Source organism: Salvelinus alpinus, chromosome 18 (genome assembly GCF_045679555.1).
Source record: "Salvelinus alpinus chromosome 18, SLU_Salpinus.1, whole genome shotgun sequence".
Classification (NCBI taxonomy): Eukaryota; Metazoa; Chordata; class Actinopteri; order Salmoniformes; family Salmonidae; genus Salvelinus; species Salvelinus alpinus.
This window is the reverse complement of record NC_092103.1, coordinates 6953211-6974595: the sequence shown is the minus strand read 5'-3', so window position 1 is coordinate 6974595 and position 21385 is coordinate 6953211. Positions and strand designations below refer to the sequence as shown.

Sequence of the window (21385 nt, the reverse complement as noted above, 5' to 3'; positions counted from 1 at the left end):
TATAGATTTTAGCACATTTATTGAAAATGAAATACAGTAATATGTCATTTACATAAGTATTCACACCCCTGAGTCAATACTTTGTAGAAGCACCTTTGGCAGTGATTACAGCTGAGTCTTTCTGGGTAAGTCTTTAAGAGATTTCCACACCTAGATTGTGTAATATTTGCCTATTATTATTTTCAGAATTCTTCAAGCTCTGTCAAATTGGTTGTTTATCATTGCTAGACAGTCATTTTCAGGTCTTGCTTTAGATTTTCAAGTAGATTTAAGTCAAAACTGTAACTTGGAGGCCTCCCGGGTGGCGCAGTGGTCTAAGGCACTGCATCGCAGTGCTAGCTGTGCCACCAGAGACTCTGGGTTCGAGCCCAGGCTCTGTCGCAGCCGGCCGCGACCGGGAGGTCCATGGGGCGATGCACAATTGGCCTAGCGTCGTCCGGGTTAGGGAGGGTTTGGCCGGTAGGGATATCCTTGTCTCACTAGCGACTCTTGTGGCGGGCCGGGCGCAGTGCACACTGACCAGGTCGCTAGGTGTACGATGTTTCCTCCGACACATTGGTGCGGCTGGTTTCCGGGTTGGATGCGCGCTGTGTTAAGAAGCAGTGCGGCTTGGTTGGGTTGTGTTTCGGAGGACGCATGGCTCTCGACCTTCGTCTCTCCCGAGCCCGTACGGGAGTTGTAGCGATGAGACAAGACAGTAACTAATAACAATTGGATACCACGAAATTGGGGAGAAAAAGGGGGTAAACATTTTTTTTTAAATAACTTGGCCACTCAGGAACATTCACTGTCTTCTTGGTAAGCAACTAAAGTGTAGATTTTGCCTTGTGTTTTAGGTTATTGTCCTGCTGAAAGGTGAATTAACAGTTTTTCACGATAAAACAGAAAATGAAAGGAGCTAAGCACGGGCAAAATCCTAGAGGAAAAACTGGTGGAAAGCAGACTGAACCAGTTTTTCCTCTAGGATTTTGCCCATGCTTTTTTATCCTGAAAAACTCCCCAGTCCTTAATGATTACAAGCATACCCATAACATGATGCAGCCACCACTTTGCTTGAAAATGTGGAAAGTGGTACTCAACCATTTGTATTCAGGACAAAAAGTGAACTGCTTTGCCCATGCAGTATTACTTTAGTGCTTTGTTTAGGATTTTTTAAACATTTTGTACAGGTTTCCTCCTCTCACTTTGTCAATTAGGTTGTTATTGTGGAGTAACTACAATGTTGTTGATCCATCCTCAGTTTCCTCTCATCACAGCCATTGAACTCTGTAACAGTTTTAAAGTCACCACTGGCCTCACGATGAAATCCCTGAGCGGTTTCCTTCCTCTCTGGCAACTGAGTTAGGAAGGACGCCTGTTACTTTGTCGTGACTGTGTGTATTGATACTCCATCCAAAGTGTAATGAATAACTTCACCATGCTCAAAGGGATATTCAATGTATGCTTTTTAAATGTGTACTCATCTGCCAATAGGAGCTCTTCTTTGCGAGTCATTGGAAAACCTTGAATCTGTGTTTGAAATTCACTGCTCGACTGAGGGAACTTACAATTATCTGTGTGGGGTACAGAGATGAGGACGTCATTCTAAAATCGTGTTAAACACAATTATTGCACACAGAGTCCATGCAACTTATCATGTGAATTGTTAAGCACATTTTAACTTCTGAACTTATTTAGTTTTGCGATAACAAAGGGGTTGAATACTTATTGACCCAAGACATTTCAGCTTTTCATTTTTAATTCATTTGTAAAACTTTCGGAAAACACAAATCCACTTTGAGGCCAGTGACAACAAATCTCAATTTAATCAATTTTCAATTCAGACTAACAAAAACAAAATGTGGAAAAAGTCAAAAAGGCACTGGATCTCTCTCTTTCACTCCACCACTCCTTCCCCCTCTCTTCTAACTTTCTCCCACCTGTGCTTGTCAGGTACTACCGCATGGCAGCGTTGGTATACTATGGCTTCGGGATGACGTCTGATGACGTGATGTACGATTGCCTTCCACTCTACCACTCTGCAGGTAACAGTGCTGCATGTGTGTGTGTGGTGTGGTGTGTGTGTCTGCACGTGGTGTGTGTGTCTGCACATGCCTGTGTGTGTCTGTGTACGTGCCTGCGTAGGTGCGAGTGTGTGCTTGAGAGGGTGAAGCTAAATTTGTGTGTGTGGGTGTGTGCGTGCACGTGTGTGTGTGTGTGCGTGTCAGTCATCGCCGCGGAAAGTAGGGGTGCTGAGGTTGCTGCAGCACCGCCTGAAAAATCAGAATAAAAACAAATATTCAGAACTTTGTTTTTAATGAATAGCGCAGGCAAAATAAAAACAAATTCAGCATCGCACACCCCACAAACTACTTTCTGTGGCTATAGGTGTCAGTGTGTGTGTGTGTTACCTCTGAAACACTGAACATATACATATGTTGCCCAGGTAACATAGTCGGAGTGGGGCAGTGCCTGATCCATGGCATGACAGTGGTCATCAAGAAGAAGTTCTCTGCCTCCCGGTTCTGGGATGACTGTGCCAAGTACAACTGCACGGTGAGCCACACACACACTCCGCATGGTGAGCTATCTAACTCAGTAGCCGAATGAGTACAGAGTAGCTCAGAGACTGGAGGATAAATTTGTACAGAAAAGGAAAGTGGGGATCAGTAGAGACTGAGAGGAGATACTGTACATGTTTTGAGTTAGTTTGGGTTAGAAGGTAGTGTTGTTAACTTATTGTTCCACTGGGCTGATGTTTATCGGCTCTGTGCTTTAACTCAGGATCTGTGTGTAGTTAATCCGACCCTCTCTGCCTAGTCGTCGCCATTTTTACCTGTTGTTGCTGTGTTAGACTAGCACCCTGTTATTGCTGCTGTTATCTTACCTGTTGTTTTAGCTAGCTCTCCCAATCAAGACCTGTAATCACTTTATGCCTTATTGTATGTCTCTCTCAAATATCAATATGCCTTGCATACTGTTGTTCAGGCTAGTTATCATTATCATTGTTTTGGTTTGCAATGGACCCCGTAGTTCCACTCTCCGTACCTCTGATACCTCCTTTGTCCCACCCCCCACACATGCGGTGACCTCACCCATTGAGACCAGCATGTCCAGAGATACAACCTCTCTTATCATCACCCAGTGCCTGGGCTTGCCTCCGCTGTACCCGTGCCCCACCATACCCCTGTCTGCACATTATGCCCAGAATCTATTCTACCACGCCCATAAATCTGCTCCTTTTATTCTTTGTCCCCAACGCTCTAGGCGACCAGTTTTGATAGCCTTTAGCCGCACCCTCATCCTACTACTCCTCTGTTCCTCGGGTGATGTGGAGGTAAACCCAGGCCCTGCATGTCCCCAGTCACCCTCATTTGTTGACTTCTGTGATCGAAAAAGCCTTGGCCTCATGCATGTCAACATCAGAAGCCTCCTCCCTAAGTTTGCCTTACTCACCGCTTTAGCACACTCTGCCAACCCTGATGTCCTTGCCGTGTCCGAATCCTGGCTTAGGAAGGCCACCAAAAATTCTGGGATTTCCATACCCAACTATAACACTTTCCGTCAAGATAGAACTGCCAAAGGGGGAGGAGTTGCAATCTACTGCAGAGATAGCCTGCAAAGTTCTGTCATACTTTCCAGGTCTATGCCCAAACAGTTCGAACTTCTAATTTTAAAAATTAATCTCTCCAGAAATAAGTCTCTCACTGTTGCCGCCTGCTACCGACCCCCCTCAGCTCCCAGCTGTGCCCTGGACACCATCTGTGAATTGATCGCTCCCCATCTAGCTTCAGAGTTTGTTCTGTTAGGTGACCTAAACTGGGATATGCTTAACACCCCGGCAGTCCTACAATCCAAGCTTGATGCCCTCAATCTCACACAAATCATCAAGGAACCCACCAGGTACAACCCTAAATCCGTAAACATGGGCACCCTAATAGACATTATCCTGACCAACCTGCCCTCCAAATACACCTCTGCTGTCTTCAATCAAGATCTCAGCGATCACTGCCTCATTGCCTGTATCCGCCACGGGTCCGCGGTCAAACGACCACCCCTCATCACTGTCAAACGCTCCCTAAAACACTTCTGCGAGCAGGCCTTTCTAATCGACCTGGCCCGGGTACCCTGGAAGGATATTGACCTCATCCCGTCAGTTGAGGATGCCTGGTCATTCTTTAAAAGTTACTTCCTCACCATATTAGACAAGCATGCTCCGTTCAAAAAATGCAGAACCAAGAACAGATATAGCCCTTGGTTCACTCCAGACCTGACTGCCCTCGACCAGCACAAAAACATCCTGTGGCGAACTGCAATAGCATCGAAGAGCCCCCGCAATATGCAACTGTTCAGGGAAGTCAGGAACCAATACACGCAGTCAGTCAGGAAAGCAAAGGCCAGCTTTTTCAAGCAGAAATTTGCATCCTGTAGCTCTAACTCCAAAAAGTTCTGGGATACTGTAAAGTCCATGGAAAACAAGAGCACCTCCTCCCAGCTGCCCACTGCACTGAGGCTAGGTAACACGGTCACCACTGATAAGTCCGTGATAATCGAAAACTTCAACAAACATTTCTCAATGGCTGGCCATGCCTTCCTCCTGGCGACTCCAACCTTGGCCAACAGCCCCGCCCCCCCCGCTGCTACTCGCCCAAGCCTCCCCAGCTTCTCCTTTACCCATATCCAGATAGCAGATGTTCTGAAAGAGCTGGAAAACCTGGACCCATACAAATCAGCTGGGCTTGACAATCTGGACCCCCTATTTCTGAAACTGTCCGCCGCCATTGTCGCACCCCCTATTACCAGCCTGTTCAACCTCTCCTTCGTATCATCTGAGATCCCCAAGGATTGGAAAGCTGCCGCGGTCATCCCCCTCTTCAAAGGGGGAGACACCCTGGACCCAAACTGTTACAGACCTATATCCATCCTGCCCTGCCTATCTAAGGTCTTCGAAAGCCAAGTCAACAAACAGATCACTGACCATCTCGAATCCCACCGTACCTTCTCCGCTGTGCAATCCGGTTTCCGAGCCGGTCACGGGTGCACCTCAGCCACGCTCAAGGTACTAAACGATATCATAACCGCCATCGATAAAAGACATTACTGTGCAGCCGTCTTCATCGACCTGGCCAAGGCTTTCGACTCTGTCAATCACCATATTCTTATCGGCAGACTCAGTAGCCTCGGTTTTTCTAATGACTGCCTTGCCTGGTTCACCAACTACTTTGCAGACAGAGTTCAGTGTGTCAAATCGGAGGGCATGTTGTCCGGTCCTCTGGCAGTCTCTATGGGGTTACCACAGGGTTCAATTCTCAGGCCGACTCTTTTCTCTGTATACATCAATGATGTTGCTCTTGCTGCGGGCGATTCCCTGATCCACCTCTACGCAGACGACACCATTCTATATACTTCCGGCCCTTCCTTGGACACTGTGCTATCTAACCTCCAAACGAGCTTCAATGCCATACAACACTCCTTCCGTGGCCTCCAACTGCTCTTAAACGCTAGTAAAACCAAATGCATGCTTTTCAACCGTTCGCTGCCTGCACCCGCACGCCCGACTAGCATCACCACCCTGGACGGTTCCGACCTAGAATATGTGGACATCTATAAGTACCTAGGTGTCTGGCTAGACTGCAAACTCTCCTTCCAGACTCATATCAAACATCTCCAATCCAAAATCAAATCAAGAATCGGCTTTCTATTCCGCAACAAAGCCTCCTTCACTCACGCCGCCAAACTTACCCTAGTAAAACTGACTATCCTACCGATCCTCGACTTCGGCGATGTCATCTACAAAATAGCTTCCAATACTCTACTCAGCAAACTGGATGCAGTTTATCACAGTGCCATTCGTTTTGTTACTAAAGCACCTTATACGACCCACCACTGCGACCTGTATGCCCTAGTCGGCTGGCCCTCGCTACATGTTCGTCGTCAGACCCACTGGCTCCAGGTCATCTACAAGGCTATGCTAGGTAAAGTGCCGCCTTATCTCAGTTCACTGGTCACGATGGCTACACCCACCCGCAGCACGCGCTCCAGCAGGTGTATCTCACTGATCATCCCTAAAGCCAAAACCTCATTTGGACGCCTTTCCTTCCAGTTCTCTGCTGCCTGCGACTGGAACGAATTGCAAAAATCTCTGAAGTTGGAGACTTTTATCTCCCTCAACAACTTTAAAAATCTGCTATCCGAGCAGCTAACCGATCGCTGCAGCTGTACATAGTCCATCTGTAAACTACCCACCCAATTTACCTACCTCACCCCCCATACTGCTTTTATTTATTTACTTTTCTGCTCTTTTGCACACCAGTATCTCTTCTTGCACATGATCATCTGATGATTTATCACTCCAGTGTTAATCTGCTAAATTGTAATTATTCGATGTATTGCCTACCTCATGCCTTTTGCACACATTGTATATAGATTCTCTTTTTTTTCTACCATGTTATTGACTTGTTTATTGTTTACTCCATGTGTAACTCTGTGTTGTCTGTTCACACTGCTATGCTTTATCTTGGCCAGGTCGCAGTTGCAAATTAGAACTTGTTCTCAACTAGCCTACCTGGTTAAATAAAGGTGAAAAAAAAATAAAAATAAAATAATCTACAGAAAAGCTCAACGATAGCTCAGGGAGGTTTGGTTTTAGGATTAGGGGTCTGGTAGAAATCTGTTCAGGATGTCTAAGTAGTGAAATCCGAAGTAATGTTTTGGGTAAGGGCTCTGCAAAAGGTTGTAGACAGCATTATAAAAGCGGGTTGTTGTCTATTTTTCTACAGAAGTACCCAAAGATACACTACCGTTCGGGGTCAAATAGAAATGTCCTTGCTTTGGAAAGAGAAGCAACTTTTTTGTCCTTTAAAATAACATCAAATTGATCAGAAATACAGTGTAGACATTGTTATTGTTGGAAATGACTTTAGTAGCTGGAAACGGCATGATTTTTATGGAATATCTACATAGGCGTACAGAGGCCCATTATCAGCAACCATCACTCCTGTGTTCCAATGGCACGTTGTGTTAGCTAATCCAGGTTTATAATTTGAAAAGGCTATTTGATCATTAGAAAACCCTTCTGCAATTATGTTAGCACAGCTGGAAACTGGTGTTCTGATTAAAGAAGCAATATAACTGGCCTTCTTTATACTAGTTGAGTATCTGGAGCATCAGCATTTGTGGGTTCGATTACAGGCTCAAAATTGCCAGAAACAAAGAACTTTCTTCTGAAACTCATCAGCCTATTCTTGTTCTGAGAAATGAAGGCTATTCCATGCGAGAAACTGAAGATCTCATACATCGCTGTGTACTTCTCCCTTCACAGAACAGCACAAACTGGCTCTAACCAGAATAGAAAGAGGAGTGGGAGGCCCCGGTGCACAACTGAGCAAGAGGACAAGTACATTAGAGTGTCTAGTTTGAGATACAGACGCCTCACAAGTCCTCAACTGGCAGCTTCATTAAATAGAACCCACAAACATCCGTCTCAACGTCAACAGTGAAGAGGCGACTCCGGGATGCTGGCCTTCTAGGAGAGTGTCAAAGAAAAAGCCCTATCTCAGACTGGCCAATAAAAATAAAAGATTAAGATGGGCAAAAGAACACAGACACTGGAGAGAGATATGGTTTTTTCTTTGCAACTCTGCCTGGAAGGCCAGCATACCGGAGTCGCCTCTTCACTGCTGATGTTGAGACTGGTGTTTTGCGGGTACTATTTAATGAAGCTGCCAGTTGAGGGTTTGTGAGGCGTCTGTTTCTCAAACTAGACATTAATGTACTTGTCCTCTTGCTTGCTCTTGCTCTTACTTGTCCCACTCCTCTCTCTATTCTGGTTAGAGCCAGTTGGCGCTGTTAGCTAACACAACGTGCCATTGGAAGACAGGAGGGATGGTTGCTGATAATGGGCCTCTGTACGCCTACGTAGATATTCCATAAAAATTCTGCCGTTTCCAGCTACAATAGTCACTTCCAACATTAACAGTGTCTACACTGTATTTCTGATCAATTTGATGTTATTTTAAATGGACAAAAAACAAGGACGTTTCTTAAGTGGCCCCAAAACCTTTGAACGGTAGTGTAGCTCAAGAAGATTTGGGGAATAATAAAGCAAGGGTGTTAAGAGTGGTGTGTGGCCAGGTGTTGTAGTTCCTCACTCATACCCCCTCGTCTCGCTGTGCTGGTGATTGATTGATGGATTGACTGACTGATTGCCTCTGTTCCCCAGATTGTCCAGTACATCGGGGAGATCTGCCGGTACCTGTTGAACCAGCCAGTGAAGGACATAGAGCGGCAACACCGGGTCCGCATGGCGCTGGGTAACGGCCTGCGCCAGTCCATCTGGGAGGAGTTCACCTCTCGCTTCAACGTGCCACAGATAGCAGAGTTCTACGGAGCCACAGAGTGCAACTGCAGCCTGGGCAACTTCGGCAACATGGTGAGGCGCGAGGCGGACATTTTGGTTCGAGCAAAACCCATATCTCAAATGATACGGCGTAGCTAGACCTTTTGGCTCTCACAGAGCATGTTCTTGTCTTTTACTATAGTATCTAGTCCATGGGGATCAACATCCACTTTGTAACGCTGCCTGGTCTTAAATATGGCGTCACGGGGCTCAAAGAACTACAGTCGTCTTGTAGTTTATTATATGGTATTTAATCGTCAGGAGTTAAAGTAGTGTATTAGTTGTCACTCTTTATTGATTTGGGACTGCATGCTGTGTATCTCCATTCTCCCGCTAATTTGCCTCGTCTGACCTTTGTAGCTATTAGCTGTGAGGTTAACAGAGTTTCAGTGCACTGTTTGTCTTCAACAGTAGTTGAATCGGGTTGACCAGTAGTTGTTTTGTGGTAACGTTGTAGTAATGTTATCTATCCACCAGACGGGAGCGTGCGGGTTCAACAGCCAGATCCTCCCCTTCATCTACCCCATCAGACTGGTGAAGGTGGACGAAGAGACTATGGAGCTCATTAGAGGGCCCGATGGAGTCTGCATCCCATGCAAGCCTGGTATGTCACCGCCCGATACCCATTCTATACCTATTTATACCTGTTTTACAGTGCTTGAATATTTAGTTTTGCCCACCTAAAGTCACATTTTAGTTCACCGATGTACATTAGGAGAAGCGAAACCCAAAGCAAACTGGTGGAATGGACAACCGCACACTGTGTTTACTTGGTTAAGTTAACATTTGTTAACAAAAGCAGCAAGGTTGCACAAAAGGTCGATGTGACTAAAATGTTGTGTTTCTTATGTTTGCAGTAGTTGAGTTGACCAGGCCTGTTGCTTTATGTAATAGAGTCTGTGTCTCTGTCTGTCTCTGTCTCTGTCTCTGTCTCTGTCTCTGTCTCTGTCTCTGTGTCTGTCTGTCTAGGTGAGCCCGGCCAGTTGGTTGGTAGGATAATTCAGAATGATCCCCTGAGAAGGTTTGATGGCTACGTGAACGAAGGAGCCACCACCAAGAAGATCGCTAACAACGTCTTCAAGAAGGGAGACAGTGCCTATCTGTCAGGTAAAATGCTACTAAACTTTATCATTAGATCCCCCCCCCCTGTATCAATCAATCAATTTCTTGCTCTCTCTCTCCTTTTCTCCCTCTTTCTCACTTTCCCCTATTTTTATCTCTCTCTCTCTCACACTCACTCACTCACACACACACACACACACACACACACACACACACACACACACACACACACACACACACACACACACACACACACACACACACACACACACACACACACACACACACACACACACACACACATTCTGGTGTTGAGGCATCATGGACCAGTATGGTTACTTGTACTTTACAAACGCATGCATGCACACACACACACACACACACACACACACATTCTTATGCTTATTACCCCTGTCTCCCTCCAGGCGATGTCCTCATCATGGACCAGTATGGTTACATGTACTTTAAGGACCGTACTGGGGACACGTTCCGCTGGAAGGGAGAGAACGTGTCGACCACGGAAGTGGAGGGGACCTTGAGTCGTCTATTGGACATGAAGGACGTGGTGGTCTACGGAGTCGGGGTCCCAGGTACAGTAACACAGATCTTATATATATATATATATATATACTGAACAAAAATATAAACCTAACATGCAACAATTTCTAAGATTTTGCAGAGCTACAGTTCATATAAGGAAATCAGTCAATTGAAATAAATTCTGCTCTACGGTTGTTACGCTGGTTGGACCTAATGCCAGATTCTGTAAAACGACGTTGGAGTCAGCTTATGGTAGAGAAATTAACATGACATTATCTGGAAACAGCTCTGGTGGACATTCCTGCAGTCAGCATGCCAATTGCACGCTCCCACAAACTTGAGACGTCTGTGGCATTGTGTCGTGTGACAAAACGGCACATTTTAGTGGCCTTTTATTATACACAAGGTGCACCTGTGTAATGATCATGCTGTTTAACCAGCTTCTTGATATGCCACACCTGTCAGGTGGATGGATTATCTTGACCAAGGATAAAATGCTCACTAACAGGGATGTAAACAAATTTGTGCACAAAATTGGAGAGAAATAAGCTTTTTGTGCGTATGGAACATTTCTGGGATCTTCTATTTCAGCTCATGAAACATGGGACCAACACTTTACATGTTGCATTTTTATTTTTGTTCAGTATTGTTAGGTTCTAAATTAACCTATTAAAACTCACGGATGCTTATTAATAAAGCTCAAACCAAGTTTATTCACACATTGGGTCGATACAGCTGCATAAAGACAAAATACATAATCACACAAGCGCTGGTATTTAACCCTTTCTCCTAGGCTGAGTCTCCTCCTACACATCTGAACAGCCAATGCAACTCTGTTGCTCGACAGAACCTTAGTGAGATCTGTTCTTCCTCACTTCATTTGACCTGACCTCTGCCCCAAAGTGCTCACTCCTCCCCAACTCACAGCTGTCATGTTGACTCGTACCAGACTGTGTCTCTCCTCCCATAGGATCCCTGATAGCTAACAATGACACATCCGGACAGAATGTAAACATTATACATTCCCCTCTCTCCCTCAGTGACATGAATAAGTATATTTCATATTTTCAGAACCAAACGGTATATATACTGTGGCAGGCGGCAGGGAGAGAGGGGCATGTATAGCCTTATATGGACTTCCTGCCCCAACGAGGCAAGCCTGTGGATCATTAAGCCGTGGAGTGCTTGGGGATAAAAGAGGAAGTGGGCTGCACAAACAGGAAGAGGCGTGCGATCTATATTACCTTTGTGACCTGGACTGTCTGATTACCCCCCCCCCCCCACTGTGTACCGAACCAGTTTGGCTGAGGACCCGAGGTTTAGGATTACCCCTGGAGAACGGAACGGACAACTAGAATGGATTGTGGACTCTGAACTGGTCTCTGAATTCCCCCCCCCCCCCCTTTCCCACAGTATGCAAATCTCCCTAATAAATTCCCCATTTTGTATTCTGGTTGTGCATCCTGTGCGTGTTTGGCTATTGAACTGGGTGACGTGGACACCCCCACCCCCTTGAGCCTGCTCCTATATATATTACCTAAGGATGCTAGACCACCCTAGGTCAACACAGCTCTTTTTTTCAGCAGTGGGGACATAAATCCATGTTATCAAAACTCATCAAACAACTGCATAAAACCCATGCCCTCCCCCCATCTCTTGAGCATTATCGTTTCCCCACAGAAAGGTTCGTAGCTACCCTGGCACTTTTCTGCCTTCTGTGGACAACCCAGCCACACAGCCAGTCGATGTTTCTTCTGTATGTGACCAAACAAAATGTGTCAAATGAAGCACTTTGCTGCTCTGCGAGTGGCGTCGGACTGAGTCGCCGTGTGAAACTCTCCCCGCTTCTGGTGATGGGAGGAGAGGAGGAACTACAGTGCTGTGACTGCCAATGGCGTGCCAAGGGCGTGTCAAGGGCGTGTGCTTTGCTTTGCGCTTTCAAGGATGTTGTTAGTCACGTCTGTCTGCTTGAGTGAGTTTTGCCGACCGACCATGTAGCCTACTGGCGGTAATGTGGTGAGCACTGAGCAGCAGCAGACAGGGTTTGGAATGTTTGACCCATGATGTCATCACTAAAGCATGTTTTCCTCCAAGGAAATTCCAGCCGTCTCTTGGTTGTTACAACAGATGTGAATGACTTGATCGTTCACTAATTGTATGTACAGGTCGCCCTTTCAAAAGAGTTGTATAACCTCAGTGGTCTTTCCTGGTTAAATCAAGGTTAATTAAATGGCCGTACCATAAAAAAATAAAAGCTTTTGGGTTTTATGTTGCCTCAGGAGCCGAGGGGAAGGCTGGGATGGCTGCCGTAGCAGATCCAGAGAGGTCTACAGACCTGGAAAAGTTTGGGAAGGATCTGGAGAAAGCCCTGCCGCCATACGCACGACCCGTCTTCCTACGCTTCCTCAACGAGGTCAACAAGACAGGTGGGTTCAGTCTGGAGCTGTGTCCCAATGATCTCTCCTTCCTCCCAAAGTGTGCATTTGTTCACTTCCCTTTACTGCTTTGAAATGAATTTACTGGTATAAGAAATGTGGTGGAAACTCCCACTAGCCCATGCCTCCAGCAATCCAATGCTTTTAGATTTGTGGGAAAGTAGTGAACGAGTGCACACTTCAGGAGATGAGCCGTCCTCCCCTCTGCAGCATCCACTGGTCTCTAATTCACCTCTCTACCGCTCTACCACCTCTCCTCTTCTCCCTCACTCTCCTCCTCCAGGCACCTATAAGTTCCAGAAGACAGAGATGCGGCGGGAGGGCTTTGACCCAAGCATGACGTCAAACAAACTGTACTTCCTTGACCCCAGCAGGGGGCGCTATGTGGAGCTGCACCAGGAGCTCTACAGCAGCATCATCTCAGGGAAGCAGAAACTGTAAATGTGAGATCTGATCTGGTCACTCTTTGCCCCCCCCCCCAGCCAATATCCCTAAACCACCCCTATCCACCCCCCCACACACAGAAACACCCCTATACCTGAAGTCACTCTCCCTCCCCCCAGGAAAACTCTAACTCCCCTCTCTGCTCTCTCTAAGCCCACGCCCCTCGTTACCTCAGCAACCAGAAAGGGGCAGCTGGGTCTCATCTGGAACACATGACAAGCCAATCTGACACCATATCCCATGATACACCTAGAGCGCCCTTTGCCCTTTGACCCCTGAGGCACTTCCTCCGACCCTTCACCCCCCCTACCCCAGAGCTTCACCTGACCTGGACCAAGAGGAGCGCTCGCTGGAAGGACAGAACTTGTTCGCTGAGAGGGGCATGTGGCATGTCTCCAGAATGCAGAAACATAATAACTTACTCCAAATCTTTAAAAAAGACCTAGTTAGAGGAACATGAACATGGCACAATGAAGGAACGTGAATTGAACAAAGGAAACACTCCTATTGGTCTGTCGGTTTGTCTGTCTAATGTTGATGAGGTCACTCCATCTGAGGCCCGGCCTGAACCATGCCCAGTCAGTGACCAGTGGCTTCTGTTGTGACACAAAATGACAGATTGGTTTTAGTGGTGTGAGGTCTGCCCATCCATGTTAGACATACAGCCTCTAGGCTTGCTGTACTGTATGTCAGTGGAGGGAGATTCACATGTGGTTGAAACTGGGATCCAGCATTGGCAGATCAATACTCAGCCAGCCATAAGGTGATCTGAGAAGAAGCTCTCTATAATATTGAAATATGTCTGCATTACACCAAATATATTTAATTTGTAGAGTAGTCTTTACATATTTAAAAATAAACGATGATGTTTAACATCAAGTTCCTAATAAAATGCTAATCAAAATGCTAACCATGTTATGCTATGTCCACGATTGCGCTCGGCTTTCTCCTGACCTCCCCCCCCCCCCACTACCTTACGGGGTTCTATTCGCTGGAACACATAACTCTCACAGTTTCAAACATGATTCTGAAAGGTTCTGAATCTGGGATAGAAGATTCTGATTCTGAAAGGTTCTGATTCTGGGGTAGAAGATTCTGTTTCTGAATGTTCTGATAAGATGGGGAGGGTTTCTGTCAGTATTGTGCAGGTTGGGCCTAAATGGTATGGCATAGTGGATATTTTAAAGCCGGACAAAGAGAGAGCTGAATTGAAAAGCACCGACTTCTGTCTGTCTCTGTAGAGGTGTTGTTGAGGATTTAATATGAGCAGAGTAATCTGGTGCTACAGAAGGAATTCAACACTCTCTCAGACTCTGGTGCAGCAAACCAAACGATCCAAAAGAGTTGAGAGGAAAGGGTAAAGATCATTCTCTTCGTCATCGTTGTTTGTTCTTCTTCATTCTTGTTTCATCTTCTTCAGCAGCATGAATGATCCACACACTGAACAGAGCACTGTGCCTTCACTGTGAGTTTACCAACTCAGATTCACAGGCCCTGTCCCATAACACCCTACTCCTTCACCCCTTACTCCCTTCTGTCCCATAGTCTCTCCCCTCAGTCTCTCTCCCGTAGCACCCTATTCCCTCAATCTCTATCCTTACTTATTCATTCAACTCTCCGTCATGTTATTCCCACCCCCTCACTCCCGTTGGGCACGTCTCCCACCAAGTACCTCACACTCTCATCCCACCCAGACACTTCTGTTTGGATCCTTGCTTCTTTTATGGCTAGACATTTTCTGTCACGCTGTTATTTTTCTCAGAGCACATAATGCACTAGTACTGTCTCCACTCCGACGAGTGTCAGTGTACGCTCTGTCTCCATGTCCTCTCGAAACAAGCAAACAAATCAGGAGCCTGTTTGGCAAGCCAAATATCCTGTCTGTGTGAAGTCGATTTTGGAGGCCAGGGGAGAATGACTCTCCTACCAAGCTGAGGATCATGGGTAGTGCAGTTTGCTATCTATCCCAGGTTCCTCCCCTTTGTCTCCTGTCTGGCGTGTCTGTCGTCTTACACGTACGTGCACACCGGGATGATGAGGAAGAGGAAGTGATGACATTGCTCTCCAGCTCTGTCCATCATTTTGTGTATTTATTATTAGTGATGATCGTTTTGTTGCTCACAATGTTTAGAGGAAAAATGTTCAAAGAAGGAAACAATTAGACCAATAATTATGTTGAAAAGAGGAATATATACATTTTGGGGGTTATTTATGAGAATGCTGCTATGATGTTTTTGATCCTGGGGTGTCATAGGATAGTATGACCACAAGGTGGCGCATGACTGGGCAGCCCCAGAGGAATCTGGATGGGCATTGGGCAATAGTCTGAAGTGGTTTCCTCGCTTGTCTACTTTCCTTAAATCTGCACTGATATGAAAGGAGTGGAGACAAGTGAAAAACAGCCATAGCCGTATTGCTTTCACCTAACCTGTTGTGTTAAAGGAGAGGAGACAAGGAGCGGGATCTATTTTAGACTATTGAGATGCACCTCATGTGGTTCCCACTTCCTTTTTGGGGGAATTTAAATTATAATTTTTTTAAGTATGAATTATTCCTTATTTGAATGTGCATTGACTGTGTCAGAGCTATGCGTTGCGTTTGTTTGTTTGTTATTTTCTCTGTGTGAAGTCAAAGCTTTAATGTATCAGGATTCTGGAAGTGAGTGAAGGGGCTCCACGACTTTGTCTGCCTGTTAGACCGTTGACCAGCACCCACACCTATGACAGCCCCTGACCACTGGAGGGCGCCAAACTCCAGCCCTTCTATACAGTCTGTTGTGCGGAGGCCCTCTCTGTTTTCATACCTGTCTTGCATTGGTCACAATGTGACACACACACAGATGAAAGTCGAAGGAGAGTATGGCAATATCAGAGTGTATTGTTTGGATCGCTACAGTACAACCGCTTAAGATACAGGTTTAGTCCTACATTCCACCAGAACTACATTCCATTCCAATATATCTCTTGTCAATCTGTCCCCAGTCAATCAATCATTCAAATGTATTTACAAAGCCCTTTTTACATCAGCAGATGTCACAAAGTGATGTAGAGAAACCCAGCCTAAAACCCCAAACAGCAAGCAGTCTCGTCCCCAGACTGCTCTGTCCCCAGCAGAATAAAATATGTGGAAACTTGAGATTAGTATGAATAATGCCCACGTGCTTAACTTTACAAGCCATTACATCAATACTGTTGCTTTGCACTGTAACTTTGATGCCGCTGTTTCTAATGCCTTGTGGGCACGCATGTACAGAGAATAGGCCTATATAGTACCCACACATCCCAATGTCAGTGTTGTCTTTAGTACTGCTATCTTATTCCTGTGACACTGAATAGAGAGACATACTGATAACCTGATAACCTCAGAGGGTCTGTGACACTCACACAACAGTGTGAGTGTCACAGACTCTCTGAGGTGATCAGTTTACTCTGTTTGGTGATGTCCAGCAACAACTCTCTAGCTCCTAGGGAAGTTGTGTAGAACTTACTCACTAAGCGGTAAGAGGCTAGGAGTTGTTTCTGGACAGGGCAAATGTGTCACAAACCAATGGGAGGTATTGTAATGTGCGAGAGGGACAGGGTGTTGGTCAGGTCTTTAACCAGAGGGGGGCGCTGTTTCCTAGCAAAATCATCCTGGCCGCTGCCGACCATACCAGTGAACCCTCATTCAATAGGAGTAAACATTATTATTATGTTCTACTAACAAACTGTATCAACGAATGTCTGATTTATTTATAAAATATATTGTTGAAATATCAATGCGTTGCTCTTCTATAGTACTGGGTTACTGGGATGATGGATAATGAATAAAACAGATTGATGAATGGAAACTTACTTTGTTTACCTTGGTTGTATATTGTGTTGAAGTGACGAGTCTCAAATGGTAAATAAATAATGCTCTATACGTTGCTTTTTTATGATTGGTTCATATCAGTTGTATGGTATGCTTGAGCCAATCATGAGACCCGATGATACTGACAAACAGGAAGTAGGATGTAGAACTAGAAGCCTGCATTGAATATGTTAGGTGATTTTTGGAGTCATGGGTAACTGCATAGACGGAGTGTGTCTGAAAATGGGCTTGTAAACAGACGTGGGAGGATCAACAGAAGTGGGTATATGGAAAGCGAACCAGCTAATTGGGCAGGTTTGTTGCCACTCAATACTGTTTGGCGGGGCTGATTTGGCCTCACCACGACTCGATTGTGGACAACTGTAGCATTTTAGCTAAGCCTAATCCGTTTCCTAACCTTAACCTCATTCTCCTAACCTGACACGTTAATTCTCCTAACATGTCACGTTAATTCTCCTAACCTGCTACGCATTTTAGCTCACCCTAACCCTTTTCCGAACCTTAACCTCATTATCCTAACCTGCTACGTGAATTCTCCTATCCTGCTACGTTAGTTCTCTTAACCTGCAATGTAAGCTGACCCGCGGTACACCTGGCTATGGCCGGTCGAACCGATAATGGAGTGCTACTGTTACACCCATCGCTATTGGTCCATCCACTGATGTTACACCCGTCTCTATTGATCCATCCACTGATGTTACACCCGTCGCTATTGATCCATCCACTGATGTTACACCCGTCTCTATTGATCCATCCACTGATGTTACACCCGTCGCTATTGATCCATCCACTGACGTTACACCCGTCTCTATTGATCCATCCACTGATGTTACACCCGTCTCTATTGATCCATCCACTGATGTTACACCCGTCTCTATTGATCCATCCACTGATGTTACACCCGTCTCTATTGATCCATCCACTGATGTTACACCCGTCGCTATTGATCCATCCACTGATGTTACACCCGTCTCTATTGATCCATCCACTGATGTTACACCCGTCGCTATTGATCCATCCACTGATGTTACACCCGTCTCTATTGATCCATCCACTGATGTTACACCCGTCTCTATTGATCCATCCACTGATGTTACACCCGTCGCTATTGATCCATCCACTGATGTTACACCCGTCTCTATTGATCCATCCACTGATGTTACACCCGTCTCTATTGATCCATCCACTGATGTTACACCCGTCATGCTTATTGATCCATCCACTGATGTTACACCCGTCGCTATTGATCCATCCACTGATGTTACACCCGTCTCTATTGATCCATCCACTGATGTTACACCCGTCGCTATTGATCCATCCACTGATGTTACACCCGTCTCTATTGATCCATCCACTGATGTTACACCCGTCTCTATTGATCCATCCACTGATGTTACACCCGTCGCTATTGATCCATCCACTGATATTACACCCGTCTCTATTGATCCATCCACTGATGTTACACCCGTCTCTATTGATCCATCCACTGATGTTACACCCGTCGCTATTGATCCATCCACTTCTTTTGCAATGCCCACTTTCAGACACACTCCAAGTATGCAGTTAACCATATTTCGATATTTCTTGTTTTCTCTATGCACTAGCCCTTGATCAGTCAAGACAACTGCATCAGACACCGAAACCTATCATGGGGTAGTGAGGATGCTGATATCCTCTTGCCTATAAAAGACTAGCTGGCTATAAATCATGCATACAAACATATTGGCAATGGTGAATCCATATTAATAAATAGGATTTAAATTGTCTTTTTTATTTTTATTTAATATTGTAAAATGACGTGTTGCTCTTCTGACAGTGTTGCCCAGTGTATGACTCAGTCAAAAACAAAGGCTTCTTGGTTGGTAAAAAGACAAACAGTGAATTGAATAATTGTTTAAAAAAGCACAAATGTCCCTTTATCTGTCTGAATCCTACGACTGATGTATTTGAAGCTGGGTCTTCTTTGTTCTCCTCTCAGAATTGTAATAAAGAATTTTCAGCAATTCCATGTCCTTCAGGAATGTTCCACAAGGATTCAGGAACCAACTTGCCTATCGTTCCCTCTCTACCTGCTGCAGCTGAGCACTGTCCTCAGCGTATGCTCAATGAAGTGAAGTCTCTCAAATAGCCAGTAAATAATGCTCGATACCATGTTATATGGTATGCATGAGCCAATCATGAAACCCCGATGCTACTGGGAAAAGGAAGTAGAATGTAGTACTAGAAATCTGCAATGAATATGCTATGTGATTTCTGGGAGAATCTCAATTGCGTACTCCTCGCATCCTCTCTACTCGCCTCATTCTCAAAACCCATTGGAGGAGAAGGTCAGAGGGGCGGGACCTCTGGCTTTCTCATCCAATGGGTTTTGAGAAGGAGGCGAGGAGAGCGGACGCGAGGAGTACGCAATTGAGTTTCTCTCTATGTCTCAAGAGAACTGCGACAGACATCTAAACCTATTGTGGGGTTATGTGTGTTGTGTGTGTGGAGAGAGCACAACATCCCTCTCCTATCTAATGATTGATTGGGGCATAATTCTGTATCTCTCTGGTCTCAGAGAGGATCACTCCAGTTTAGGAAGGGATAATCAACGAGGGGCTATGCGTTCTCTGGAAAATAATGAACGACGTGGAAGGTTTGTTCCACGACAGACTTTCGGAGTGGAACTGACCTTCCACGGAGTTGCTTTATTTTCCAAGGCACACATAGAGCCCCGAGCTGATTGTCCCTTTTATACCATGGCTATACTTTAACAAATGTACGGCTAGGAATGTGTTCATTTGCAGGTAGAAGTGTGTTCAACATCCACTGAAGTAGCTAGTGACAGTAACCAAACAAACAGACTAGCTAACCAAACGATCAGTCCTAGCTTACTATTATGAAAATCAAATTCAACAATGCCAATAATGTTTTCAATTTGACTTTTGCTTTCAAATGCAGCTCAAACATAGAACAGGCAAGAACTATAGCCATTGAATTCTACTGGGCAAATATACTGTGCGTTATAGGGAAATAATGCATGCTCTAGAACGCCCTTCAAGCCAATCAGAAACGAGTATTCAACAATGCCATGGTATAAGTAATAATAATAACCCCTTCTTCTTCTCACCGACCTAGCCACATGATGCACTTTTTATTTATCATTATCAAGTTAGCTGACGACACAACGGTGGTAGGACTGAATACCAACGACGATGAGGCAGCCTACAGGGAGGAGTTCAGAGACCTGGCAGTGTGTTGCCAGGACAACAACCTCTCCCTCAACGTCAGCAAGACAAAGGAGCTGGTCGTGGGCTACAGGAAATGGAGGGGCGAACACGCCCCCCATCCACATCGATGGGGCTGTAGTGGAGCGGGTCGAGAGCTTCAAGTTCCTCTGTGTCCACATCACCAAGGAATTAGCATGGTCCACCACACACCCACACAGTTGTGAAGATGGCACGGTAGCTCCTCTTCCCCCTCAGGGGGCTGAAAAGATTTGGCATGGGTTCTCAGATCCTCAAAAACCTATACAGCTGCATTATTGAGACCATCAAGACTGGCTGCATCATCGCTTGGTACAAAAACGGAAACCACTCGATTGCAAGGCGCTACAGAGGGTGGTGAGTACGGCCCAGTACATCACTGGGGTCGAGCTCCCTGCCATCCAGGACCTCTCTCTATGCCAGGTGTCAGAGGAAAGCACAAAAGATTGTCAAAGACTGCAGCCACCCAAGCCATTGACTGTTCTCTCTGCTACCACACGGCAAGCGGTACCAGTGCACCAAGTCTGGAACCAACAGGACCCTGAACAAGCCACAAGACTGCTAAACAAGACCGTTAAATAGCTAGTCAAATGGCTACCCAGAGTACCTGCATTGACCCTTTTTTTGCACTGACTCTATTTACACACACTGGACTCTACCCACACACCCACACATACAGCGCCAGTCAAAAGATTGGACAAACCTACTCATTCAAGGGTTTTTCTTTATTTTTTACTATTTTCTACATTGTAGAATGAGTAGGTGTGTCCAGTCTTTTGACTGGTTCTGTATGTGGGAACTCCTTCAAAACTGTTGGAAAAGTATTCCAGGTGAAGCTAGTTGAGAGAATGCCAAGAATGTGCAAAACTGTCACCAAGGCAAAGGGTGGCTACTTTGAAGAATCTCAAATATAAAATATATTTGATTTGTTTAACACTTTTTTGGTTACTACATGATTCCACGTGGGTTATTTCATAGTTCTGACATCTTCACTATTATTCTACAATGTAGAAAATAGTAAAAATAAAGAATAACCCTTGAATGAGTAGGTGTGTTCAAACTTTTGACTGGTACTGGACTTACACTAACACACCAACACACACACACACACAGACACACTGCATACGCCCCACACATATAACATGCGCTCACATTCACACTGATGCCACACACACACACACACCTTCAAACTCACCACATACGCTGCTGCTACTGCTCAGTCTATCTATCCTGTTGCCTAGTTACTTTACCTATATGTACATAGCTACCTCAAATACCTAGTACCTCTGCACATCGACTCGGTACTGGTACTCCCTGTCTAGAGCTGTGTTTTTCAAAACTTGTTTTTGTTATTAGTTATTTTCTGTGCATTTATTCCTCGTGTCACTGTTTCTATTTTACTTTTTTAACTCTGCATTGTTGGAAAAGGA

The 21385-nt window shown here is 45.3% G+C and overlaps 1 protein-coding gene across 1 annotated transcript in view; it reads left to right on the top strand.

Moving 5' to 3' along the window:
• Window positions 1-16765, top strand: part of LOC139543617 (long-chain fatty acid transport protein 4-like) — a 33119-nt gene extending 16354 nt beyond the window's left edge. Inside the window, exons 6-13 of the mRNA XM_071349881.1 lie at window positions 1933-2024; window positions 2426-2535; window positions 8201-8410; window positions 8855-8981; window positions 9347-9484; window positions 9865-10029; window positions 12259-12405; window positions 12698-16765. Coding sequence (XP_071205982.1) covers window positions 1933-2024; window positions 2426-2535; window positions 8201-8410; window positions 8855-8981; window positions 9347-9484; window positions 9865-10029; window positions 12259-12405; window positions 12698-12855 — 1147 coding nt within the window. The 3' untranslated portion in view covers window positions 12856-16765. The remainder of the gene's footprint in view (window positions 1-1932; window positions 2025-2425; window positions 2536-8200; window positions 8411-8854; window positions 8982-9346; window positions 9485-9864; window positions 10030-12258; window positions 12406-12697) is intronic.
• Window positions 16766-21385: the final 4620 nt, after the last annotated feature.